The sequence below is a fragment of the Psammomys obesus genome, unplaced genomic scaffold, assembly GCF_907164565.1.
Source record: "Psammomys obesus unplaced genomic scaffold, mPsaObe1.curated_primary_1811, whole genome shotgun sequence".
In the NCBI taxonomy this organism is placed as follows: domain Eukaryota; kingdom Metazoa; phylum Chordata; class Mammalia; order Rodentia; family Muridae; genus Psammomys; species Psammomys obesus.
In genome coordinates this window covers 6,970,969-6,998,946 of record NW_026592510.1, presented here as the reverse complement: position 1 = coordinate 6,998,946, position 27,978 = coordinate 6,970,969, and the positions used below count along the sequence as shown (strand labels likewise).

Genomic DNA, 27,978 nt, shown 5'->3' with positions numbered 1-27,978 from the left:
AAGCCTTCACCCTGGAAATTGCAAGCTTTTAATAGACTCTAGGGCAGCAAAGCAGTTAAACCAAGAGATTCTCACTGTGCAAAATTGCCTGGGGGCAAGAAAGATTCATGCTGCTTCTGGTTCTGCCATCTTCTTAGAAATCATTCTTTTAGTCATTAGAATCATTAGAAAACATTCTTTCAGTCAAATAAACTTTGGTTTACATCAGCACAGACTAGTAAAACCTGGGTCATTTGAAGCCATTGTGTTTATACTGTATTTAAAAGACATATATGGCCAAGCACAGTGGTATATCATTGTAATTCCAACACTTAGAAGAAAATGACAGGGAGATTACAAGTTTAAGGTCAGCCAGCATTACAGAGAAAGGCCTTTATCAAAAAGTCATATATTCATTAATAACGAAAATGCAAAAATCCTATGTATATTTTTGTTATATACTTTTGTTCTAAGACTGTGAATTCCAATTTTATTAAAAAGAATTATGATAACACATATTAAATTTAAGAAAGGTGCAGAAATAATATCAAAGTAATAGTAGATGGGGCTGGTTAGATGGTTTGCCGGTGAAGTTGCTCTACAAGCCTGATGACCTGAGGCGACCGACCAGAACTCCCAGAAAGGTAAAAGGAAAAAACTGACAGTTCGTAACACGTACACGCAAATACCTCCACCCTACTTCCACACAAAGAATAAATTTTTTAGAATTTTAAATATTGGGCAATATGTCTTTATTCATAAAAGTTGTGGCTTCTCCAGAATGGTTTCTGAGCAGTAAGTGAGTGTAGAGAGCTGGGGGGAAAGTGGCATGTACTGCACATGCCCACTATCAACTCTGGACCTCCGGGGATTTGGGTGCCTACAACTCCATCACTTCCTTCTCCAGCGTCCCTGATTCTGTCCCCATAAAAGTGGGAATCTGAATGAGCCACTGTAAGAGAGACAACATTATTAGGAGATTTGTTAGACCAGCATCCCAGAGTGTTATATGGATAGTGTTGTGTATACAGTTAACTGAGGAAAACAAACAAACATCGAAGTAACTGGGAAACTGAAAAATTCAAAATGTCTTGTTAGATTTCAGGATGCTAAGTGACCTGAGAGGGAAGTGTGTGCACTGTCCATTTCTCATAGTTGTATTTGGCTTGAGAAACTGAGCTTTGGGAACTTGAATTTTTTTTTTTGTATTTTATATTTACATAAGAATTCTAATATTTAATAGATAATGCCAAAAGCTGGAGTATATAGTTAAGATTAAAAAAAAATCATATCAGTAACCTATTAAAAAAAAAACTGATACAGCAGTCTACCTTGCTTTGGCATTGATCAAGTTCCTTCTCAATTCATCAATTAAGTATTTAGCAATCGGAAGATAAATGACATTTCAAAGTAAAATTTAGATAGACAAAACGGAAAATTAATCAGAAGACCTTCATCCTTCTTGATTTATGGACTACTATTCAAAAATATGGTTTTATTTTCATTTCGTCTGGTTTGGGGTACAGTTCCTCCTAATTTGCTATAAGCTGCTTAACTGCTTTCTTAAGTGTGAAATGTAAGCAAGCAAAGAGTGGGCCACCCAGAAGAACAGCCCAGCTCTGTGGTTGTAAAATAGTAAAGAGGGCAGGCTACCGTCCCACACAATTGTTGAGGCAGCAACTACAGATCAGCATCAGCCTATTTAAGACTATAGTCGCATCCTACTGTCTTCTCACTCCCTGTGTCAGTAGTAATCACGCTTGAAGGCTACTTGACTATTATCAAACAGTTACGCTAGCTATTTGCAATTCACTGAGAGAGCCAGGTCTGGTTGACCTGTCATGTATAATCTGATCTGCTATGGAATAAATTTAATGACCTTTTAAGTCAGGAGAAAACGTGGATTTCTTTCTAGTCGTCAGCATTTCACTGTATTGCAAAGCTTGCTCTTCAGCTCTCTGTTTAACACTCCCATCCTCACCCATCTACCACTATCTACCCCTGCTTCAACCTCTTTAGTGTTGGGTCTTCAGGCATCTGTCATGACTGCCTACTTCCAAAATCTCTTTTAGCTGGTGAACCCAAGTCATCAACACATTCAAACAGCTGCCATGACCCCCTCCTTTTTTTCTTTTTAATTTTTTCATTGATTGATTGATTGATTGATTTATAAATGTAGCTCGTGGTCCTAAGAATAAAATCTATGGCCTCACATATGCTGTGTCAGTAAACAACACCCTCACCTAACCCCTGATCTTTGTAACAGTTGCGCTGGTCATCTCAAGAGCATGAAATCATGATGAGGATTTCACAGTTTAGTACATACAGCCAGGATTAGCATGGCTTTCAGTGAGGAAGATTAATAACTGTAGCAGCTCAGATGGCAGAAAGTGATAGTAGATAATAGTGATCATCTTAGGATGGGGAACAGCTGTTCAAACATCTCTTCAGAAGTTCAAGTCCAGCCACGTATCCTTTTCCTCAAGTAGAGAATGTCTTAATGCTGATTAAAGAGGAATAGTACATATTCAAGTGTCAGCTGGGATCATTCTTTATTAATGTCTTATTCTTCCCCACATCATGCTTTCTGGCCCTTACACTTTTAAAAAAGCTGCCACTGAAAAGTACTAACAGGAACCTCAGGGGTCTCTAGGCTTTCTACTTTATATTTTATTTTTATGTTTTTTTTAATTTATTCACTTTACAGCCTGATCATGGCCTCCTCCCTCTTCCTTCTATCTCCCCTTCCCTACTCCTCAGAGAAGGGGAGTTCCTTCTGACCCACCCCAGCACATCAAGTAGCATCAAGGACTAAGAGCATCCTCTTCCCCAGTGGCCTGGAGAGGCAATCCCACCAGGGAGAAATGATCAAAAGGCAGGCAACAGAGTACATGTCAGGGACAGACCATGCTCCCCTTTGCTCCCCTTACTAGGGACCTGCATGAAGCCAGAGCTTCCCCTCAGCTGCCTACGTCCAGTCCATGCATGGTCTTTGGTTGGTGCTTCAGTCTCCACAAGCCTTTCTGTGCCTTGATTAGTTGGCTTTGTTGATCTTCTTGTGGAGCTCCTGTCTCCTCCAGGTCCTTCTATCCTTCCCCCAACTTTTTCACAAGACTCCTACGCTTCACCCAATATTTGTTTGTGAGTCTTAGCATCTCTTTCAATCTGCTGCTGGGAGGAGCCTCTCAGAGGACAGCTATGCTAGGTTCCTGTTTGCATGCATAGCAGAGTATCGTTAATAGTGTCAGGGGTTGGCACTCTCCCATGGGGTGGGTCTCAGATTGGACCAGTCATTGATTCACTTTAAATACTTTCAGATTCACCAAGGTAAGCTTTGGATTTCCAGTTAGAACATAACCTGCTTTCTGGAAACTGTCACAACTGGTATAACTACACAGCTAGTCCCTTTTGGCAATAGCCTCAAAGCACATGGAATATGGTGCAGAAAGACATGTAAAAGATTGGAGTTTTGTTCAGTCTATGGCCACAGAAACTGCAAACACATTTAGTAAATTTCTTAACTTCTTCACTAGTCCATCATTTTATCTATGAAATGAAAACATTACACCTTGTCAATGTTTGCTGAACTTGTCACACTACGGGACTCACGCAGAAACTGAGGTTATAGGGCAGAGGTGCAATGCAGTCTGAAACTCAAGCTCAGGGCCAGAACTCCAGCAGGAGGGGATGAAGTCAGAGCCAGGGTGAACTGTGTAAGCCTTTTCCAGCCATGGACAGATAAGAGAAAGGCAGAATGCTCAGGACCCAAAGCATACCATTCCCTTGAGCTGACAAGACCTTGGTAATTTGAGATGTACTTGTTTTTGCCTGGGTGATAGTGAGAATAACATTTGGCAAAGTTTCCTCACATCAGCAACCTTTAACATTTCCTTGTGCAATCTGAAGGGTGAGTGTTCCAGACCTTGGGGTCATCAGATCTATGCTGTAACTACTCAGATCTGCTGATATGGAGTAAACACAGTCACAAACAAAGAATAAAAACTAAAGAAACTAGTGTGGCTGGAATCTAGAAAAACTGATATTTGGGTTTTCTTTCATCATCATATACGATGAATGTTATTCCTCTGAATGCATTTCCAACCTTTTAAAATTAAAAAAAAAATCCTTCATAGATCTCAGGATTTTTTTTTTAAATCAATGATAAACAATTCATTGACCCCAAGTTTAAGTGCCGAAAGACCAGAGTATATTTTATGTTTATAAAATGGCAGAGACAAATATCAAGTCTCTTTTCCATCTCTCTGTCTGTCTCTCCCTTCTTCCCCTATTCTTTCTTCCTTCCTCCTTCCCTCCTTACTTTCTCTCCTCTTCCCCTCTTTCCTCCCTTGTTTTTGTTTTTGTTTTGGTCTGAGACAGGGATCTACACTGTAGCTCAGACTAGCTTTTAACTTGGGGCAATCCTCTTTTTCCACCTCTCAAATGCATGCAGCACTGGTTTGAATAGAAGTAGACCCCACAGAGTCATAGATTAGAAAACTTGGCCACCAGGAAGTGGCACTATTAGGAGGTGTGGCCTTGTTAGAGTAGGTGTGACCTTTTTGGAGTAAGTGTGTCACAGATGGTGAGCTTTGGGGTTTCAAATGTTCAAGCCAGGCTCAATGGCTTTGCACATTCCCAATGCCTGCTGATCCAGATGTAGAACTTTCAACTCGCTCTTTCGTATCACGTCTGCCTGAATGGCACCATGCGTCCTGTCGTGACAATAGTGGACTAAACCTCTGAAATAGCCAGCTCCAATGAAATGTTTCCTTTATGGTGTTTCTTCAGAGCACTACAACGATGACAAAGACAGACACCACGCTAAGCTTCACTTTCCTTTTCAGTGGTAGTGTAAAAGTAGGGAGTACAGCACTAGAGACAAGGGCAGTGCATTCCTTCTGGGGGTGGCAACCTCACTTCCAACTTCCAAAGGGTCCTGTTGCATAACCAACTTGAGGTAAGTGTTAGGGGCGGAAGGGTCAATGCTGCAAACCTACATTCTGACCTGCTATGGTTACTGTTTAACATACAGGCTTCCAGGCTATTCTCCCAGATGCTTCAAGCATTCTGAGAAAAAGGATATTTAGGGACCTTTATCATAAGCAACCTCCCTTAGTGACTTACAGGATCTAGACTGAGAAAAGTAATACTGGAATCAAGGTCTAGATCTAGAATAAATTCAATGTTCATGATATGGTACAACCGTCTCTGTACAGCTATCTGATCCTTCCAATTTTATGATTATGACATTAGTCAAATAGAACCACATACCAATGTTAGCATTAAAAGGTGAATAGGGTGTCTGAGTGGGAAAAGTGCTTGCTATGCAAGCAAGCCTATTGACCCAAGTTCAATGTCCAAATCCCATGTTAAAGTGGAAGGAGAATTGACTCTACGCTAGCCCAAACCTTCCCCCAACACACACAATAGTAATAAAGAAAATATATTTTTAAGTGAGTCTGTATTGTTGACCATGAAGTCCTGGCAGCAAGGAAAACTACTGTGAAGCTACTTAGAAGCTGTGCTCAGTGAATAGAAATGCTAAGCAAAGAATACTCAGGCGAAATAGGCCATAAGTAATCACTATGGTAAATTGATATGGCCACAAGCAGTCAGATTAAAAGAAATGCCCTTTTCTTGCTTTCCAGATACTGTGGCAATCATGGACTGCTGCAAAACTCAGCAGCACACAAAAGAAGCAAGCCCATGGTAATCATGATGGCGAGGCTCTGTCTGAGCAAAGAGGTTGGGCAGATCAAATGTATGTGACAACTTTGCTTTAAACTGTGGTGACAGCTATGAGCCAAAGGGCAGCCTTGCTTGGGATAAACTGTTCAGTGGAATCTCACAGCACAAAGCAACGCTCATCAGAAAGTCGCATCCTGAATACAAAAGACAGGGTTACATGTGTCAGTTCTGCGCGAGGTCAAATACAGAAAGAGGCTATTATCTGATTCATCATCTCTTCTGTTCTCAAACTTACACTGCTTTGATCCCAATTTCTACCATTGTCTTTCATATTTCCCACTATTCCTTCCTACTGCAGGTGATCTGGTCCTTCTCACAGCCATGAGCTATCCTGTAACTCCAAATGCAGCCATCTGATCATAGTAAATCCTTCCTCCAATCCTGATTATATTCAGAAATACCACGTTCAGAGAACTGTTTTGATATCGTGATGCCTGGACTATGTTAAATTGTTATGATCTTTCCTTAGTGTAGTGGTTACCACGCCTGCCTAACACCTATGATTTTAATAAAAGAAGAAAAATTTGCTGAGAAAAACTGAGAGTGGGAACAATTCTTGAGTTCCAGCAAAGCAGTAACGGTCAAAAAGAACAGGGTGGACTTGAAAACAAGAGGGAAACTTGCAGTGAGTGGGCTGAGTTTCACTGTGTTGAGCTTTATCGCAGGACTCCTCTATTATATTCTCATATTGATACTGGAATAAATCCTTGTGTTTTCCTCCCAGGGATTAAAAAGCACTATCTTTCTACAAGCTACACAGATGTTTTGATTCTCCTTAGGGTTATTAGGAGTTTTATAGAACTAACTAACCTTGAGGAAGTATACGCCCAAACCCAAGGCCCTTGCCTTTGATGTGGAAAAAGGGAGGTGTCCAGCACCAGCTCACTAAGGACTGAGAGCTGACCGTGGAAATACAAACACCTTAGTGTGGCGGGGGTACTCCCATGTAACAGAGAATCCCGTTTACAGTGTGCATGAGAGATAGCAAGGAAGGCTCAGTTCCTGCTTTGTAATTCTTTTCATTGCTTCAGAATTTCTATTTGCATATAATGTGTTTTGATTAAATCTGTGCTTCAATTTTTCCTCTACAATTCTTCTCTCTGGCAGTTTGAATGAGAATGTCCACCTTTCCCCAGACTCATGATTTGAATGTTTGACCCCTAGATGGTAGAACTGTTTTGATAAGGATTAGGAGGTGTGGCCTTTTTGGAGGAGGTTTGTTACTGGAAATGGATTTTTAAGTTTCTGTAGCTCATGCAGTGTCAAGTTGTGCTCTCTCTCTCTCTCTCTCTGTTTCTCCCTCCCTCCTTCTTCCTCTCCCTCTCTTCTCACCTCCTCCTCCTCTCTTTTCCCTTTCTTTTCTCTCTCCCTTCTCTCTCTGCTCTCTCTCCTGTCTCTGTCTCCTCTTTGTCCTCTCTTCCCTCAGAAAGTAAGCAAGATCTCAATTAAAAGCTTTCTTTCTTTTTGTTTTTGTTTGGTTGGTTTTTGTTTTTGTTTTATGGTTGGTTTTGGGTTTGTTTTTTTTTTTTTTTTTTTGAGACAGGTTTTCTCTGTGTAGCCTTGGCTGTCCTAGACTCACTTTGTAGACCAGTCAGGCCTCGAACTCACAGCGATACAACTGCCTCTGCCTAGGATTAAAGGCCTGCACCACCACACCTGACAAACGCTTTCTTTTTTTAAAGTGCCTTGGCTATAGCTTCTCATCATGACCATAGAAGAGTAACTATGGTATTCTATTATCCATTCACCATTTTCCCCTTGTAATATCAAGTGCTTTATATTAAAAACCACTGAGACCTCCTAATGGTGTATTTATAGACATGGTATAGGATTATCTACTAGAAATCAGGACCCCTCACAGAATAGATCCCTGAAGAAAACTTGTTCTAACCAGCAGCCATCAATTGCAAACAGCACCTCAGCTAAAAGTTAGCCGGGGCTTCATGAGCTCTTCACCCTTCTATGCTGGAATTTTGGCTGATTTAATTTTACAGGACTTGTGCATGTCACAACAGCCATTGTGAATCCATGTATGCCACAGGCCCACAATCCTGACATGCCCAAAGAATACAGGTTTGTTGCAAATGCTTACTACCCCTGGCTCTTGCAATCTTTCTGCCTCATCTTCTATAATGATCCTTGAGCCTTGAGTGTAAGGATGTAGCATAGATATTCCACTTAGAATGGACTGGAAAGCACTCTACAGTCTCTTATTGTCTGCATACTGATTAGTTGGAGTCTGTTTTAATCCTACAGGTATAAAGGCAAGAGCTTAGGGGAATTTATTTCTATGCCCTTTTAAGAGAATAATAGCATTAGTTTCTTCCCTATGACTTAGACAGCCGTGGATTTTGGCCCAGTTAGCCAATCAGAAAGTGGTTGGTTGTTGTCATAATATCCATGCCACTGTTGCCCCAGTGGACTTATCTTGCCAGGCCAGTCATTATTAACATCTAATATTTCAAATATTTCTAGTTAATCATGATGGCTCACAAATTCTAATACTTGGGAGGCTGAAGCAAGAGAATTGTTGTTGGTTTGAGTCTAAGCTTCGTAATTAATCCCAGAGCAGACAGGACTAAAAAGTAAAACTCTTATCACAAATCAGATGAGTAGTTTTTGAGGAAACCTAAAGACAAAGGAGAAAACAGAAGCAAGGAGGCCAGAGGGAGTCTCAGCCTCTGACACCTGACTACAGTAAAGAGGAAACATGGTCTAACTCTTAGACAAACATAAATCTTTTCTACCAAAGGCTTGTCTATCTCCATTCTTCAAACAATAATGAGCTTATTAACTTTCAATAAAAATGTATATTAACCCAAGCATTCTGAAGACTGAAGCAGGAGAGTTGTGAGTTTGAAGCCAGCTATGGACCACATAGCAAGACTTTGTCTTAAAGCAGAAGGAAGGAAGGAAGGAAGGAAGGAAGGAAGGAAGGAAGGAAGGAAGGAAGGAAGGACAGAAAGTGTTAGCAATATCAAAAATTACCCAATAGCAGGTAAATCATACAATATAAATAAGTTAATGTGGCCAGGGCCTATAATCACAACACACATGAAGCAGAAAAAAAAAAAAAAAAAAACAATAAAAACAAAAAAACAAAACAAAAATGACTGCCATGAATTCAAAGTCAGCCTGAAATACAAAGTGAGACATTGCCTCACCCAAAAAGAAAGTAAAGCTAAAAGAACTCTGAACACAAAATAAAAGAAAAAATAATAAAGATCATTATCATCAACAACAAAATATAAAACAGAATTTCTAGGATTGAGACACATTTGTATAATATTGAACTTTTATGTAATGAGAATTTAAGGTGGAGAAAGGAATAAAAGTAATATTTGAAGTAAAAAATGCTTACTATTCCATAACTACTGACACATATAAAACCAGAGATGCAGGAGGCTTAGAGAATATTAAATAAATGGCAAAAATACCTTGTCTAGAAACATAACATCAAACAAATGAAAATTAAGGACATAAAAGCTGGGAATGTTGGGAGGTCTGAGTTCAATGCTCAGACTGAAACAAAATCCAGATATTATATGAGCAGATTTTAAAAACTAACTATAAGAAACCTGCTTTAAATAAAAAGATGTGGATTTGTTAAAAAATAAGATATAACCTAGTGTGGTGTTGAACCCAGATACTCAGAAGCCTGAGGACTATAAATTCAAGGACATGCTGTACATGTTATAAAACCCCAATCTCAACACAAAAAAAAAAAAAATAGAGGACTATGCTATAATTTAATTATGACGTATTTGCCTATTATGTGCAATGAAGGCTCTGGTTCAATCCTAAGTACAAAGAGGAAAATAAATCCTTAAGAGAAAGGGGACACACTAACATTCATCACAAGAAAATAGAAGTAGCTGTATCGATTACATTTTGAGCAGACTGTAGAGCAAGGCAAGCTAGCATAAACACAGAAGGGAATTATATAGTCATAGAAGGATTACAGAAGACATAAAGTCCTTAACAAATACGTGTCTAATGATACAGTATCAAAATGCATGAGGCGAAATAATGAGAACAACTACCAAGAGAAACAGAATAATGTATTATTCAAGTTGGACATTTCAATATTCTGTAGTTGGTAAGAGATCTAGCAGGCAGTATTTCAGTAAGGGAATAGTGGAGCTGAACACACTACCATATAATTAGATCCTGCTCATATTTGTGTAATATGTCACTCACCAACAGAATAATAATGTATTCTCCACAAGCCCATGAAGCATCCCTCAGTGTAGACCACATTCTATGTCATAAAAACCACTTAAACATATTGAAAGGAAATAGGAATCGCACAAAGTATGTTCTCGGGGCAGCACTGAATTAGATTAGAAATCAATAACAGAAATGCATCTAAAACTACATATTGCTAGGTAGCATTTGGCTAAAAGAAGTCTCAAGAGAAGTGAACTGTTTGGAATAAATGAAACTAAAACCAAAAACTTATCGAATTCTAAGATACGCGTGCTCTTTCTCTTTTATTTGCTATGCTGTCCTTCATGCCTAGGCTACCTGTCTATAGTCCCAGCGACCCTTTTAATGTAATGCTTGTTGATGCTGATATGCTAAAGCAAATTAAGCATGTGATGGCTTTCCTTGAAAAAGAAACCAATGAAACGGCAGAAGAGACAGGTGCAATGGCAAAAGGGAGAGCTCAACGTTGAGAAACATCATCTTGTGGGAACCCCAAAAACTGAGAATTATGGGACACTGTGAGAAATAAGTACAGCAGACAGTGCTGGGAGAAATCTCAAATGTCCAAGCTGATGCACTGAGCAAGACTCAAATCCTCAGAACAGGAGATAACCTCTGATCTGCTAAATGAAGCAGGCTCCACAAGGGGAGAGGCAGACAACTTCGAAACAGTGTAGGAGGAAGCATAGGCCATTATAGCATAAACTGCACAGATGAATTGTGTGAGCAAAAGAAAGGATGAAATAGTGTTAGTCACAGAAAGCTTCTGTAAGCAAAAAATGAAAGATTCAAAGTGCTTTTTAAAAACCGTCTTTGGAGGAGGGAAGAGGAGACATGGAGAGCCTTTTCCTCCTCTTCCTCCCTAAAATCACTAATGATTTTATAACATACTGATTTCCATCACACCATAGAGAGTAGAAAGAGCCAGTTAGGCAATGTTACACAACAGTCTATCTACAAGACAAACCAGGTTACATTTATTAAAATAATATCTGAAGGGGAAGCAATAAAAAAGAATATTAGCCTTCTCTTCCCAGAGAGCCAAGAGACGCTCATTTATATAATCTTATAGTAATTGGGGGAAGCATAAGACTCACAGACCCAGTGTCTGCCACACTGCATTGTCCCTTAAGCCTCGGCTGGTCACAGTTTGCTCCTCATTAACGCTGACTGACATCTGTTGAACATTCATGATTGAAGTTCTGCCTGCCCTGGCTAGAGCAGCCTGAAGCATCTGGCCTAAGACACTGCTGGGTTTCTTCTCCACAGGAAGGTGGTAGGCTGCCCTTGGCAGGGATTCAGCAATACAGTGAGGTCCCTGAGGCCTGGGTCTGAAAACCCGGGTTATCCCTTCTCGGGGCATGTTTGATAGCACTGTGTAGAACAGAAAAGCTTTGTATTCTGGGGCTAAAACCAAAGGTTTTCTTATTTTTAACCGCTTGTTTGTCAGCACATGTATGCCTCTAGTTACTGATTTATGCATAGCCTCTACGCACACAACTTGCAGCTAGACTTTTTTGGCAGGTTCAATGAGACCTCCAATTAAAAAAAAAAAAAAAGATCAAGTAGATAAAAAATCTTGGTCACTTTGTTTTCAATCAGGCCCATTTATCTGCTGTTCATCTTTGGTCTCTGGAAAAGTTGTTCAAAGTTCACGGTGGTCTGCGTAGGTGCTGACAACCAAACTACCTCCGAGAGCGGATCTCACAACAAGCTGAATTCGGGGAGGCTGTCAATTTCCATTTTCACACCAACCCACAATGTGCAAACCTCACAGATGATAGCAAATCAGAAGCGCCGTGTGCTGGGACCCTGATCTGTGGCGACCACTTCGAGCACTTTCTACAGCGATTTCTAGAAAGCTGATTTATTGCGGACTGGCTTCTAACTTGTAGCATGCACACTCATTTTAATGGATCACAAGCAGCCTGGGCAAAGCGTGCATATTATGGTGATAAAATGGCACAAAATGCCATGTGTCAAAACTTGTGGAAGGCTTAAAGTGGGTCCCTGTGATAACAAGCATAAATTAATGACTGAAGAAAACAAATTACTCCGAGAAAAAAAAAACTGATAAATACCCCTCCCTTTTTTTTTGTTTCTTTTCCATCCATAGACCAGTCCTCAAAGGCATTGTTTCTAGTGTCGGATTGCGAGGCAGAGTAGCTCCCCGTTTACGTGGCTTTCCTTCTTAGCTTCAGAGCGCACACATGTAAAGCATTTACCCAGGGTAGAACTCAACAGGTACTCTTTGCCTGGCTCAGAGTAAATGCTAATGAGTGGAAATTATTCATGCTGCATTCCTTTTTTTAAATCAACTGCTTATAAATAGCCAGTAAAAAGTAATAGCAATCTAGGGCTTGCTTTAAAGTGGTTCTCAACCTTCCTAATGCTATAAATCTTTAACACAGTTCTTCATGCTGTGGTGACCCCCCCCAACTATAAAATAATATTTGTTGCTACTTTATAACTAAATTTGCCTCTGTTATGAATAAATAGTAATAAATATCTGATATTTCTGGTGGTCTTAGGTGTTCCCTGTGAAAGGATTATTCAAACTCCAGGAGTGGGGGTCGTGACTAATGGGTTGAGAACCATTGTTTTATAAAGTATATTTTAATGTGAGGGGCAAATCTTCATAAGAGCAGAGCTCTGTCAAAGGAGCAAGATCTTCTTTGTCTCTCTTATATATAGCACTATCTAAAAAATGGATTCAGAACCAGGAAGTCTTTTGTATAGAATGGAATCACACAAAATGTCAGACAGGCACCAAAATGTCACCATTGCCTAAACATCAAATCAATGTACAAATCTCTACAACATCCCAACAAAAATCTCTTCTACCTGGCACTTTTGAAGAACATGTAACTTCCATGAATACTTTATACTTTGAACTCCACCCACTCCTCAGTGTCAGCATAGCTGCCAACTCCAATCTGACCTCAAGATGAGCAGCACCTGGTGAGACAGACCTCCTTCATCCACAGTGCCGATAATCTGGGATGGAAGGGCCGCACCCTAAAACATGGTAACCGTCTGAGAACCTGCCCTTCCCTTTAAGCCAGAGGGACTTCTTCAGACCACTCCTCAGAACCAAGCTAAGCCAATGACGGACCATGCCTCGGCTGAGAATGCTTAATTATGCCCACCCTTTGCCCGTTGGCCCGGCTCTTTTCCTACTTAAACGGAAAGCACCCCCAAAAGAAGGTTAAAATATCAGAGCTCTTTTCTTTGTTCTACTCAATTTGTGCGTTATTAAATTTCTTTTCTCTGCTTTCCACGATTATTCATCTCTGTAACTGGGATATCGGGATGTGCGGCCGCACGGGTCCTCTGGGACTGCTGCAGTCAGCCCTTTCGCTCCGAAATCCCAGTCATGGACCCACGAGAACATGATCTGGCTAAATTCTCTGAAGCCTTCTCTCACAGTTTTTTTTTTCTCCTCAATTAAAACAGTAAACTCATCTCCGTGTTAGTGTTAATACCACGTATGCACTCTTCCCCTCTCTCCGGTGCAACCCCCTTATCAGTTAGCAGGCCTTGGTTTCAAGCTTACCTCTTCTGACTAAAGTCAAATTCAATTAAGTTTAACCTAAAGCAGCTTCCGTACATATTTCAACTTGGGCCTCAGGGTTTATCTGAGCGAATTGCGTCTGTACCACTATGCTCGACTAAAGTTTTTCTTTCAATAACCTCAGTGGGCTTATCATTTGATGGTGTTTGCCTCACTTCCTTATCTGCATCCACCAGAACATATGCTAGGGGAGTGCAGAGCCTAAATCCTCGGGGTGTAGAGCATTTCCTGGCACATAGCAGGTTTCCATAAGTATCTGTCCAATAAACAAAGCTGAAAACTTGCTTGTTGGCTATGATGATATTTCTTAGAAAATAATCTGGGATGCTTTCAGTTTATGGGTATTGGTAGAAAGCTTAATTATGATGCGAGCACATTTGTCTGTGATGTTAAGTGATATTGCTGTTGCTTCTGTTCTTCCAGACTTGTTTCACTTGATCTGATTCATTATTCCAATCTAACTTCTCATTGCTCTTGTTTATTCAACTTGAGCTAAGCATTTCTGTATCTGCTTTGTGTTTGGTACATTTACTTCATATTTATGTCCTAAAAACAATTGTGTGGGACTGACTCCTCTGCTCGAATGTGTATTTCTGCTTTGATACACACTGCTTTGTGTATACACACCATCCAAACATAACACTAAAGAGTCTTCTAATTGGGAAATGTGACTAGGGACGGGAGGGTTGTGGCGGGGGTGGGGGAGGAGATGGCTCCGTAAGAAAGTGCCTGCCCTGGAAGCCTGAGGAGCAGAGCTCAGATCTCTAGCCCCCCACGTGAAAGGCAAGCATGGCAGCCCATGCCCATCTCATTGCTGGAGGTGTGGGGACAGGAGGATCCCTGGAGGTCGGTGTCCAGCAAGTTCAGCTGAATCAATCAGCTTCTGGTTCTGTGAGAGACTCGGTCTCAGAAGACTGAAGTGAAGAGCAATAGAAGACACCCATTGTCCACCTCTGGCCTCCACACATGCACCTGAACGAAATGTATATGCTTACAAGAACTGGTATATACTGTATACACGCATACACACAACAAAAGAAAGAGAAGAAAATGCAGCATGAAATTCTCAAATATTTTGTGCTGTGCATTAGAGCACTGTGGCTATTGATACATAAGACAGCGCAAATGCTTTCACAGCTGTGGAGAAGAAAGAAAATGATTAAAGGATTTCACAGACCGTTAGTTTCGTTTTGCTTTATAAAGAGGTTGATTGGAACTAATGAATTTGTGCTTCAGTTTGATTTCTTTGAAACACACACAAACACCCCACACATGGATACCCGCCCGTGTGTGTGTGTGTGTGTGTGTGTCTGTGTGTGTGCACACACACACACATGTGCACATCAGAGAGTTCTTCAGAGTATTCCACAAAGACAAGCAATTTCTGAAAGGCCCACTGGAAAAAGCAGTTTTTCCATTTTCAGAGGTTACAGGTCAGCACATCTAGAGAGAAATACACCCGGTCTTCTTATGATGAATTTCTTTTATATCTGAACACAAAAGTCAAATGCAGCTATGCTCTGGTTCACTTTATGGTCACACATGAAAGAGATCAATAAATCATAAGACAGCTTACTTCAATAAGTCTCGAACTAAGAATTTATGAATGTACCACAGATTTTTCTGGTATAGCTTCTACCTAGAGACAAAAATATTCTTAATTCCTCTCAAGTTCAGACACTCTAACAACTGAACTCTAAAAATTCCTCAACTACATGAGACTGAAGTCCACTGATCCTGTGACTTCTCACCAGCCTTGACCAATCCAAATTCCAGACTCAAACCCCCTGATCTTTCTTGCATGTGACCTCAATTACCTGTTCCCTCACTCAATCACTCATCTTCTTTCAGAAAAGTAATAATCCCAGTTAAGCCCATTTATCTGCCTCTCTGGAATCTGAATCCATGCAAAAGGAAAAATAGAGACTAAAAATGAAAGAAAAATTGAACCAAGCCTGATGGTTCACACCTGTAATGCCAGCACTAAATTGAGACAGGAGAATAATGAGTTCAAGAGGAGCTTGGGCTATAAAGCAAGATAAATAATAATAAATTAACTAAACAAATAAATGAATCTTTCTCTATGCTGTTGAATTAATTTAGATAAGAAATTATTATCATCAAATCTGGGCCTTAATGATACGCGGTAATTCCGTATTTCTAAACTTCAGATTTTCTCCAATCTATTGCCTTATGCCGTTCATTTGTCTATACCATTCCCATTCTGGTTATGTCCCTGCTTTCTATATCACCAAGGAAACAAGATATCCAGTCAGGATTTGCATAGCTCCAGCCACTGTGTCAGCCCACTCATGTACACCCAGTGCCTTGCCTCTCCTCGAAAGCCTACCTTCTGTGCAATGTGCTGTTTCCCACACCACAGTATTTCCTGGGCTCCAACCAGCTCCATATCCCTGCCCAACTACCTTCTCTGTTTCTGTCCTTGCCTGTTAAGCAAAATTCAACTGCAAGTTCTGAGATTCTTCCTTGAACCACTTCTCAGTTTTAAGGCACAAAATGCTTTTAGCATTTTCACAGGTTCTGCTAGTCCCCATTTACTCTCCTATCTCTTAGAGCTGAACTTTTATGAATAAATCAGAGCTTTACCCTGTGCCCTCATTCATTTTCCTTTTTTGCATAAGCCTCCTTTTCCTTTCTTTTATAGGAAACTATACATACGTATCTGATTAGTAAGACTTTGTTTATGATTACTAGGTCAAAAGTATTTTATGTGACATTTTTAATCTTAATTTTTGTTTTTTGGTTGAGGTTTTTCCCTAGTACTATAATCCATTTATCTTCTTCATTCATTATACTCCACTAGACACAGATCCATTCATGCTATTTTAGTAATTTTTGGCTGCTACTAGCTTCTACATTCTGCCTCATCTTCATCCACATTTGGTCCCTCAGAATAACACCCAGATAACCAATAGCTGCTTGTCAAACACTGCTCCAAGCCATCTATTCTGCCAAGGGCCCCAAGGATTCTATTTCCCCACATCCTACCTCCTTAAGCTCCTTGTCTCTTCACCCCCAATGTGCACCTCTCCTAGTCTTCCCCATTTCATTAATACTACTCCCACTCTGCCCTATATTCATGTCAGGGATGCCATGTCATATGACGATCAAGTGTCTGAGATAGTCTCTCAAAGCCGATCAGTTTCTTTCCTTTTTTTTCTCAGTCTCCTCTCATTGACAGTTAACAAAATGACTATCATTTCTTTTACCATCATTCCCAATACTCCCTATTATGGGAACCATGTTAAAAGTGTAAGTTATCTAATTCTACTGATCTGCTTAAACCCATCCAATGGCTTCCATCTCAGTCTAAGGGAAAGCCTAAATAACTGCACTTGACTAAAAGGCCTAGCATGATTTACTGCCTGTATAGTTTTAATCCATGACCCCAATCTCAGCTTAATGACACCTCACACTGTTTCCTAAATACCTCAAGCCACTCTTTCCAGAGGGTTTTCCTGGCCCCTGGACACTCCCTCATCCCATGTATTCAGTTGACAACTGTAATAATATTTGCTCGTTCTTCCAGATTCCATCTTTTCTCATACTCAAATTCTTGTCTTTATTGAATACAGGGACAAAGGTGTTTAGAGCAAGCCTTTAAAGATGTGTGTCTGTGCTCCAAACCAAGGTCCTCTGCAAGAACAACTGCCTTAACCTCTAAGCCATCACTCTGAGCCCTCAATTAAGTTTTCTTGTGACTGGTTGATTACTAGGAATCTCACTTTCTAGAATGCAAAGTCTATGATGAATTGCCCATGCCTATTTTTCACTTGTTTTTGTCTTAAGACTCCTCTTTATGTGGGTTACTCAGCGAAGGTGAACCAAGCAAAAGAAAACAATCAAACAACCTGCCCTGTGATGCTTCCTTTGTCTTTGTTGTCTGTTTCTCCGGTTTCCCCTGGGCTGCTCAAGAACCTTCCAAATTGCCGAATTCATTTCTTCTACCCTCCTCCTCTTCCCCCTCATCCTCATCTTTCTTATCCTTTAGTTTTTACTGTCTTGATACATGGCCTGAAACTATAGCCTCGGTTAGCCTTGAATTTACTATTCCAAGACTGTCTTCAAACTCAAATCTTTCCTGTTTATACTTCTCAGCGCTGGAGTCGGGAGGAACCAGCAAACTCGGTCAGGAATTTTTCTGATTTTCAACTACACAGGACAGAGAGAACCCAAGGCTTTTATCATGCTTAGCAAATGTGTTGTAACAGAGCACCACCCAGCATTATGGAGTATATTTCCTGACAGTGATTTAAACCAATTTGCCTGTATTTCCTACTTGAGCTATAATATCCTGCTTTAGCAGTTAGCTTTGACTCCCCCGGTAACTGTTCCAGGATTCCCATTCATATATCTATGCTTCCTTAACAAAATGGATCGATTTCTTAACTGTTCAGCTTGAATCAAAACATGTATGTCCACCACCTGCACAGAACAATGTCACTCACTAAAGCGGAGAGCGGACAGAAAGGCAAGGAAAATAAGAGAGGCATGAGAAAGCAACAGAGCCTGTCACATCCCTGGATCTGGGTTAAGTCTCTCACAAGCTGGAAGTCAGGAGTTTCAATACAACTAATAAAAATTACAGTGAATATCACCTACATATAGATTATTTTTTTTTTCAGAAATGCTTCAGAGTATTAAAACAGCTAATAAACCATGCTTAAGACCAAAACAAATGTGACCTTTGAGTTTAACCTTACTTTTTTCTCATCCATAAATCTGTTTTTCTGAGAAAATTTCACAACAAGGTTAAGAAGCACATTTATTGTCCAAACTTATGTCTTCACCTCTTTTTGACCCCTGTTTATGGAAGGAATTCCTTTGACTTTTTCTGACTTCATGTTTTTATTTAATCACCTGTTCTTTCTCATCTTAAACTTGTGTTAACACAGAGATAAGCCTCCATGTAGTCTTTTTTTACAAAAGTATTCAGATAAAAATAAGCATATCAAAACATTATTACATAATCTTTTCTACTCAGAGATAGTTTATATCCTTTGTAAAATGCAATCTAAAAGCTTCCAGAGGCCAAACACTTCTTGCCTTGCCATGTCTCTGGTTTATGCTACTCTCCTTCCCTTCAGTTTTCTCTCTTTCTCCTTTCTTTTCTTTTTATGGGGTCTTACAGGCCCCAGTGTAGCCTGAAACTTGCTATGTAGCCAACAATTACTTTGAACTCCTGGATCTTCCTGCCTCTGCCTGCTGAATGTCAGGGTTACAGGTATTTGCCATTGTGCATTGCTCCTCCTGAGGTTATAGTCACTATTGTCAGTCAAGACCCAGAAGCACAGAGCTCCCTAGGAGTTACTCAGCAGTGCCGGAAGAACACTCCTGGATTCCAATCTCCTGCAGTCAGTGAGGGAATGGGATGCCCTAAATTCAGTGCCCAAGTTCTCAGTGTAAGCGGAAGAAATTGCTTTCCTTCCTAAAAAGGGGTCTCTGGGGGAGGGGACATGAAGAGCTGCATTCCACTGTTTCTCCTCTTCCTCACCACCATGGCTTCAATGGGTTCAAAGAAAAGCCTGTGGCATTCCACATTCACGCATGAAATTATATGTGCAAAATAGCCTCAGACTATAGTGCTTAGACTATATGGACCCAACTACTAATTCTTCTTGTAAAGCTGTTAATCTCCGGATGAAAACAACTACAATTAATTGAAATAAGAAGAAAAATGCCAGCGTGTTATTCATAGATGTCAAAGTAACATTATATTTACTGCAATAAAATGCTTTCTGCCCCTGTAACTGATGCACCTCTGTCTAAGCACTGGTTGTGCTAAGCTGCTTTTAATTTGAAGTCAGATCTATAGCTCATCCCAGTGCTTGGGACAAAGCAGCCAGGTCTCTGGGCAGTTTTCTGACTTGTCATCAAAGAGCTGTGAAAGAAAGCAGAACAGCCTGCCTCGCAGTCTGGGTTCCATCTCAAGATGTCCAAAGGATCAAAACAATTACCTCTTCGAGGACATCAGCCAACTTGCTGAGGATTTCATCAGGAAGGCTCTGGAATGTTGGAACGCTGGAAAACAAAGCAGAAAGTGATGCTGAGCACCTGCATGGCAGCTTAACATTACAAATATGTCTGCATGAAAAATACAAACATATTTCATGATTAAGAATCTACAGAGGATGACCATGTGATCTAAGGAATCATCGCAGTGTATATGACATCTAGCAAGGAGAAAGTATATATCCTCATCAGGGCTTCTATTGCTGTGGTGAACACCATGAACAAAAGCAAATTAGGGAAGAAAGGGTTTATTTGGCTTATACCTCCATATCACTGTTCATCATTGGAGTAAGTCTGAACAGGAACCCCAGACAGGGCAAGAACCTGGAGGTAGGAGCTGATGTGGAGGTCGTGAAGGGATGCTGCTTGCCGGTCATGGTTTGCTCAGCCTGCTTTCTTACAGAACCCAGGACTATAAGCCCAGGAATGGCTCCACCCACGATAGATTGAAGCCTCCACCATCAATTACTAATTAAGAAAATGCTCTACAGGTTTGCCTGCAACCCAGTCTTACGGAGCCATTTTCTTAGTTGAGGTTCCTTCCTCTCAGAAGACTCTTAACTTGTATCAGGTTGATATAAAACCACGTAGTACACCTGACCCCTAGTCAACTTGACCCACAAACATATGACTGCCAAGCCACAAACTTTACTTTCTTATTTACCCTCAAGATCACATATTAACATAAACATCACAATATAAAACATTCTACAAACTTAAAAAAAAGTCCCACAGCCTTACAAATTTAAATACTTTAAAAGTTCAATCTCTTTTTGAAAACCCATAATCTCTTTCAAAATTGTAGTGAACTCCTATAAAATAAAAAAATAAATAAATTAAATACTTTTTTTTTTCAAGAAGAAAGAATCAGGGTATAATCATAATCAAATCAAAACAAAACTGAACTCCAACTTGCAAATGACTTGGTGTTTAATGTCTGGGATCCACTCATGATCTTCTGGGCTCCTCCAAAGGTCCTGGGTCACTTCTCTGGTTCTGCCCTCTGCAGCTTGTCTTCTAGCTCTCAGCTGCCTCCACTCTACTACTGCTGCCGTTCTTGGCGGTCATCCCATGGTACTGGCACCTCTAAAATGCTAGGGTCTCTTGCTACAATTGAGCTGCACTTTCATCAGTAGTCTCTGCTGGGCTCTCTTCATGGACTCCACCCCTGCCACACTGTGCCAAGCCTCAGCTGATCCCCACGACCCCTTCATGCATTCAAAACCACTGTTACCTGGGTGATGCTTACACTATGAAGTCCAGCTGTCAGCACAAGGTACAACCCTGGCCGCTGCCTCTGCAGCACAGCTTCTGTGTGGTGATCCTGAGAAAACACTTTCCAAACGTCTTCACCTCAATGACGTTGCTCTCTTCTTAATCACAGCTCATTCCTCAGCCCCAGCTGACCAGCATCCATTATCCACAGAAGCACAGGTTTTACCTTAGTGACTGGGGTCTCCTGTTAACCCCAGCTGATTCATCAGTTCCTACTCACCAGACACCACAAATTCTTCACACAAATGGCCTGATAGAGTCCTTGTTTCCCACTGAAATGTCACAAGCCAGGCCTCCAGCATCTTGCTCTCAACATTCCTATCTTCCAAGCTCCTACAGAACATCCCACTAAGTTCTCAATACTCAATGACTTTCCTAGCCCAAAGTTCCACAGTCCTCCCATATTCCTCTCAGAAACAACATTCAGGTCTGCCACAGCAATACCCCACTATCTGGTAACAATTTCTGTCCTAGTCAGGGTTTCTATTACTGTAATGAGCGTGGTAACTGAAAGCAAGTTGGGGAGGAGAGGGTTTATTTGACCTACATTTCATATCTTAGTCCATCACTGAAGAAATTTGGGGCAGGAACATGGAGACAGGAGCTGATATAGAGGCCATGGAGGGACGTTGCTTACTGGCTTGCTGAAATGGCTTCTCAGCCTAATTTCTTATAGAACCTAGGACCACCAGCCTAGGGATGGCACCACCCACAATGGGTGGGTCCTCCTCCAATTACTAATTAAGGAAATGCTACACAGGCTTGTGATCTACAATTAGGTCATCTTTCTGGAGGCACTTTCTCAATCAAGGCTCCCTGATCTCTCATGGCTGTAGCTTGTTTCAAGCTGACACAACACTAGCCACAGTATGTTGCAAAAAAACATTAATAAATATGAGCTTAGTGTTTGGACACTACAGGTCAATCCACACTTTTATTTATTTATGTGACTTTGAAGGTCTCAGCCATTATGGGAGACAACCACTCTCTCACTCTCTCTGTCTCTGTCTCTGTCTCTCTCTCATCAGTCTCCTCTCACCAGATTTCACCCAGCTCCTCCTCCTTTTCCCAAGTTCTCCTACGTACACAATTTTCTCTATGCTAGCATCTATCCACCCTTTAAGATATTTTAATTGATGAGTGATTGTGACCTGAAGGCGTTCTTCAACATCTGTTGTCCTCAGCCCCTCTCCGAAGTGAGAGTCTCCTGTCTTGATTCTTTTATGTTTTTCTTTAGTTCAAAGTCTTGGTTCTAGCCTAGGACAAACTAGAGAGACACGCTTGCCTTTGAGGGACACCCAGCCCCTGCGTTCCCTTATTCTAACTTAATTAAATAATAGTTGTGTTTATAGCGTGTGTTTATGAAACACAAGAACTGTATGTGATTCGTAAGTCATAAGTTCAGCAGCGTTTGTTGAGTGAAGCTATGGAGGCACTGACTGTGAATGCTCCATAAGTCAATGATAAGAGAACAACTCTGAGATGTTCTAACTTGCATGAATGAGAATTCCAGCAAAGAAGCTGTGACTATAGAACCTGACGAATTGATTAGAACTTCAGTGATACGGAGAGGTTGGCACGTTACAAGTCCAGAGCCAAATTACCTTAGGCCATTTTTAGCACTCTTAATCACCATCCTCTGTACGTGATCTGACATCCTGGTGACTTTTAGTTAAATCCTGTGGAATGCAACAGAACAGGACAGAACCCTAATGTCCATCACTGAAGGACTAAAAATGCTGTCAAATAGTTTCTGACCCCTCCAGACCCTGCTTTGCTATAACCCACCTACATGGTGTACCCAGCAACAAAAGTAACAAAATTGCCACCTCACTAGAATATGATATTTGGAGAAACCCAAAGCTGTGTTCTTGGGCCATGGTCACTCATATTTGCCCTCTAGAACAAGCCATCTCTTTCATTTCTTTGAGATGAGAGCTGTTTCACTGACATTTTATGACAAAGGGCTAGAGGACAGGAAATGCAGATCGAATACAAGGGGTGGCCACAGCTATATACCCAAAGAATAAGGCAATTTGACATTTTGGAATAGATGCTAAAGCTTTAAATCTCCTCAGAAGCAGATAGTATGATCATTGGTCCCATGTTCATAGGTAAACTTGGCAGACTATTAAGCTAACCAAACCAGTTCAGGGGGCACCATTGCTTGTCCCTGTAGACTCCTTTCCCAACCCTTCCCATTTCAGCCCTGAGTTCCCTGCCCTCTTAGCACAGTCAATGAAAATTCTTCTACAAAACTGACAAAAGATGTTCTAAACTCTGTCCCTGACCAAGGGCAGTTTGAATTGCCTCCTTGCCCTGCTCTTGACCATTGCAGGAAACAGTCCCATAACCCAGTCCTTTGTTTTCCTGGCTAGCATCTGTGAGCTTCGATAAACCTGCATTATAAGGGCTTTGCTTTGAGAAAATGTATTCATATTAGACAGGACTCCCATGGATATGATGCAAATGTCTGTTTCCTTCATCTCACCCAGTTTCCCCATGAAACTATTGAATGATGTCAAAGGTGCAAACTGAAAGAACTTCATTTTATTATATATTTGCTTGGTTTTGTTTTGTTGAGGCAGGATCTCACATTATATCCTGGGCTGGCCTTTGAACTCATGGCAACCCACCTGCCTCACCCTCCCAAATGCTAGCCTTAGCATCATGCAGCACCACACTCAGCCCAAACATCATTTATATGTGAACTAATGAATGATGAACTAAAACTCATTAAGTGAGGTATATTTCCTGAAAGTCTAGTGAAAATGCCAGCTGGGGTGTAGAACTAAAATCCCATTTACTCAGATTTCAGTGCTTGAGTGGAGAGACTACAAATGAGGGTGTGTACATTTGTGTGCCTGATAGCTGATTTATAGCACAGTTTCAGGTTGACGAGAGTAATGCAATGAAACAAGCATGAGCGTCTGATGTTAATTTGTCACTCTAATTCCCTTTACTTAGGGAAAAGCCTATTGATAAATTTCCAGGGTTTATGCAGAGGTGTAACAGCTCACCCAGGACCACCTGTTCCACCAGACTGACTGCCCTGGTCTGAGGCAGGGGGGGTTTAATTTCCAGAAGGCAATCAGTTTCAACAGCTGAAATGGATGGAAGATGATTGCACAAGCGGTTCTCAACATGTGGGTCGTGACCCTTCTAGGGCTCCCACATTTACAGTACAATTCATAACGTTAGCAAAATTACAGCCATGAAGTAGCAACGAAATAATTGCATGGTTGGGGTCAACACAACATGAGGAACTGTATTAAAGGGTCACAGTGTTGGGAAGGTTGAAACCACTGAGCTAAAGAGCGCTTGTTCCCTAGGTTCTGTGGGTTGAAGAATCTGCCCCCCCCACTCCCTTGTTCTTTTGATGAATTCTATTTCAACTCTTCAGATGTGAGATTATTATAGTGTTTCTACCACGTTAAGTATTTGTGGAAAACAGACACTGCAACTGAGTTTTATGACTGGGTGCTGCCTTTAAAGCTCCTGTTACTTCTGCAGACCAGCTTCTGTGTAAATATAGGCTGCATGTAAAGCATGCTGGACTTTCAATGCCATGAGAGCTATTAGCCATGAGGGAAAAAAAAATAAAGAAAAACAACAACGGCAGTACTTCCTTGACTGTGCAGCACATTAAATGAAGGCAAAAATGATTGGAGTAAAAGGGCATTTTCAAGTTATTGTGTTTTATAATTTTAGATGTTTCAAAACACTGGGCCGGAGCTGTCGGGTTAGCTCAGTGGTGGAGCACTTACATAACAAGCACAAGGCCGTGGTTCTGGCCTCTGTGCAGAACAGCAGCACAAACAATTGTGCAGCATTATTAATACAGATAAAGGGTCCTTCATAAGAAGAAGCATTAATATGTGATCAGCAAAGGGGCTAGACAGATAGTTCAGCAGGTATAGGACTTGCTGTGTACACATGAGATCCAGAGCTCAGATCCCACCCCCTGCATCTGTAATCCCAGCATCTACATCTGTAACTGCATCCCCTGCATCTGTAATCCCAGCCCCAACATCTGTAATCCCAGCCTCATCTGTAATCCCAGCATCTACATCTGTAACCCTAGCATTTCCATCTGTAATTCCATCCCCTGCATCTGTAATCCCATCCCCTGCATGTGTAATCCCAGCCCCAACATCTGTAATCCCAGCATCTACATCTGTAATCCCAGCCCCCAACATCGGTAATCCCAGCATTTACATCTGTAATCCCACCACCACTGCAGGAAGGAGAGGAAGGCTAGCTTCTGCTCCTCACTAGCTGATGGTTTAACTGGGAATGGGCTCCAGGTTCAGTGAAAGACCCTGCCTCGAGAGAATGAGGTTGAAAGTCATAGAAAAGGCCACCTAAAGCCTTCCTCTGGCCTCCAAGAGCAGACAGATAGGCACACACACATATGTGTGCATGCACACACACACACACGCATACCTGTACACGCGTGCATGCACTCCTACATGCACGCACATATCTCACACACACACACCAGACGCAAGCATAAAAAATATTAGAAATGGACAGTAACATCTGGTTCACTTCTGGAAAAAAAAATAGTGAGTTCATGCTTATTGATTACTCTAAAAATACTCTGTTCTTTCCAAAATCTGTTGTCCTTTTAAACACCAGATAAATTCTCTCATATAACTAATCTGCTTTCTAAAAATCATCTGTCTGCCAGTAGTTTGAACGCCACAAACAAAACAACCAAAGATGGTCAGTTTAAAATTCCACCCAGAAAAGATAGGCACTGAATTTTCTCAAATGCATAAAAAAAAAATCAGTTCAGAGTCCAATAATTTTGGTGAATGATAATTCAAGATAGGGCTTTCTGGTTTGAAAAGCTGAAGGCAGCCCATTAAGAGAACAAACTTGCACACAGAATGTTAAACACTAGAGAAGAATATTTTATGGTTAAAATTGTGTGTTAGAACTATTTGCATGTTAATTGCAAGTAATTCCTAGAGATGTGTCAAATGTCCCGGTGCCTAAGGACCTAACCTGGTCTTGAAGTAAGAGACCACATTTTGCTGCACTGTAATAGAGGTGATTAAGTGTGGTGCTTTTCCATTTTTTTTTCTCATTGAATAAAGCAGAGGCTTGAATCGGTAATGACAGGTGATGGGAGACAAGACTTGAATGTTTTTATTTGCCCAGGCACTACTCGGCTAAGGGTTTTATAGATAACATGAATTTCATTTTTACACCAATCTTATCACTAGCCCATTATAGCCATTCATTTTACAGATAAGGGCAACCAACCTTGAGAGGTTGTCTAAGGTCATATCACACAACATCAGAGAAAAAAAAAACACATAAAAATTCCCATTTAGATGGATGTGGAGCTCATCAGTAGCTCACTGAAATTACATAATTTACAGGGAGGATACTAGAAAATGCTTTTCAGAATAGTGCTTTCCAGAGGGGTGTGATGGTACATGCCAGTCACGGAACTTTCAGAGGCTAAGGCAAAAAGATTACCACGAGTTAGAAGCTAGCCTGATCTACATAGTAAGTGTCAGCCCAGGCTAGCCAACCTCCTAGATCTTGTCTCAAAAACAAATAAACAAAAAACAACCCCCAAACCCTAGTATGTTAGTCTTTCAGATAGTGATTTACAAATTTTAATGCCATTTGATTAAGTGACATAGTTATTTTCCAATTTTTTCTTATGAAAAATATCAAATAAATTGTAAAGGAGAAAGAATCATTTAAGAGTTACCTGAATTATCAATACCATAATCACTTCCTAACATTATACCATTCTTGCATTATTACCTTCTATTTCTCTACATATACACATGGTAATCTACAGGGAGATGTAACTGAACAAATATTTGAGATTGTTTCAGATTTCAAAGATCTCTTCACTAATATTTCAACAGATAGCTCATAAAACTGAAGGAAGGAGGAGCCTGACTTTGAGGCCAGCCTGATCTTAACAGAAAATCTCAGTCTAAGTTCTATAGCAAGACAGTGTCTCAAACAAATCAAAAGGTATTGGAGGGTCATGGAGAGCTTCCTAAATAATCTTGATATCATTACTATACAGAACAAAATTAAGTCAATAATATCATCACAAATATTACATATTATCAAAGGATATCTTTTATTTTGGATTTTTAAAGATTTATTCTTCTCTTATGTGTATGGCTACTTTGCATGTACGTATGTCTGTGCACCAAGTACATGCAGCACTCTTGAGAGCTAGAAGAGCTCATCAGATGGTCTGGAAAGGAGTCACAGATGGTTGTTAGCTGTCATGTGGGTGCTAGGGATTTGAATTTGGGTCCTCTGGAAGAATGGCTGGTGCTCTTAATCCCTGAACAACTTCTCCAGCCTTTACTAATCAGTTGTATTTTTATTTTATTTTTTTGAAGGGTCGGAGAGATGGATCAGGGGTTAAGAATGTATATTGTTCTGTGAGGAACAGAATTTGGTTTCCAGCACCCACATCAGGTGGCTCGCAACTACCTGTATCTCCACCTCCAGGGAATCCAATGCCCTCTCTTGACCTCTGTGGGCACCTGCATTTGTTCTTGTACACACTGTCACAGAGACACACATATATACACATAATTAAAATAAAATAGATCTTAAAATGATTTTTTTTAATATTTCTTTTCAAAGAAATACATTCAGTCTCCTATTGTATGCCTGTCTTCCTACTGTTTCCCTTATGACACTGGCATTTTGAAGAGTCTGAGAAAGCTATAAGAGAGGTCCGATAAACCTAAGTAGTCTTTGGAGTTTTATTTCTGACAATCAACTGTATAGACATTAATAATGAAGAGGCTAAGTGAAAATAATTACATCACAACCATGCAGGAACACATATAAAATACTAGTTGTACACAACAATGAACAACAATTATAGACAGAGAATTTGTTCCTAAGGTGTGGCCCGAGCATTCCTTCAAGCTTTTCCATGGTGGCCTTCAAAGCTAAAACTACTTTCATAATGAGTTCAAGTTACAATTTACTTTTTTAAAACTCTTATTCTTATATACACAACAGTGAAATTATCTGACATATGATATCATCACTGGAATGGCTAGTAGTATATATTCTTGCATATTCTTGTTCATGCGTGCGCACGTGTGTGTGTGTGTGTGTGTGTGTGTGTGTGTGTGTGTGTGTGTGTGTGT

At 40.6% G+C, this 27,978-nt stretch overlaps 1 protein-coding gene across 2 annotated transcripts in view; it reads right to left on the bottom strand.

Moving 5' to 3' along the window:
* Window positions 1–27,978, bottom strand: part of Prkg1 (protein kinase cGMP-dependent 1) — a 1,075,213-nt gene that overhangs the window by 253,949 nt on the left and 793,286 nt on the right. For both annotated transcript variants that reach the window (XM_055613860.1, XM_055613859.1), the window contains exon 5: window positions 19,489–19,552. In XM_055613860.1, coding sequence (XP_055469835.1) covers window positions 19,489–19,552 — 64 coding nt within the window. The remainder of the gene's footprint in view (window positions 1–19,488; window positions 19,553–27,978) is intronic.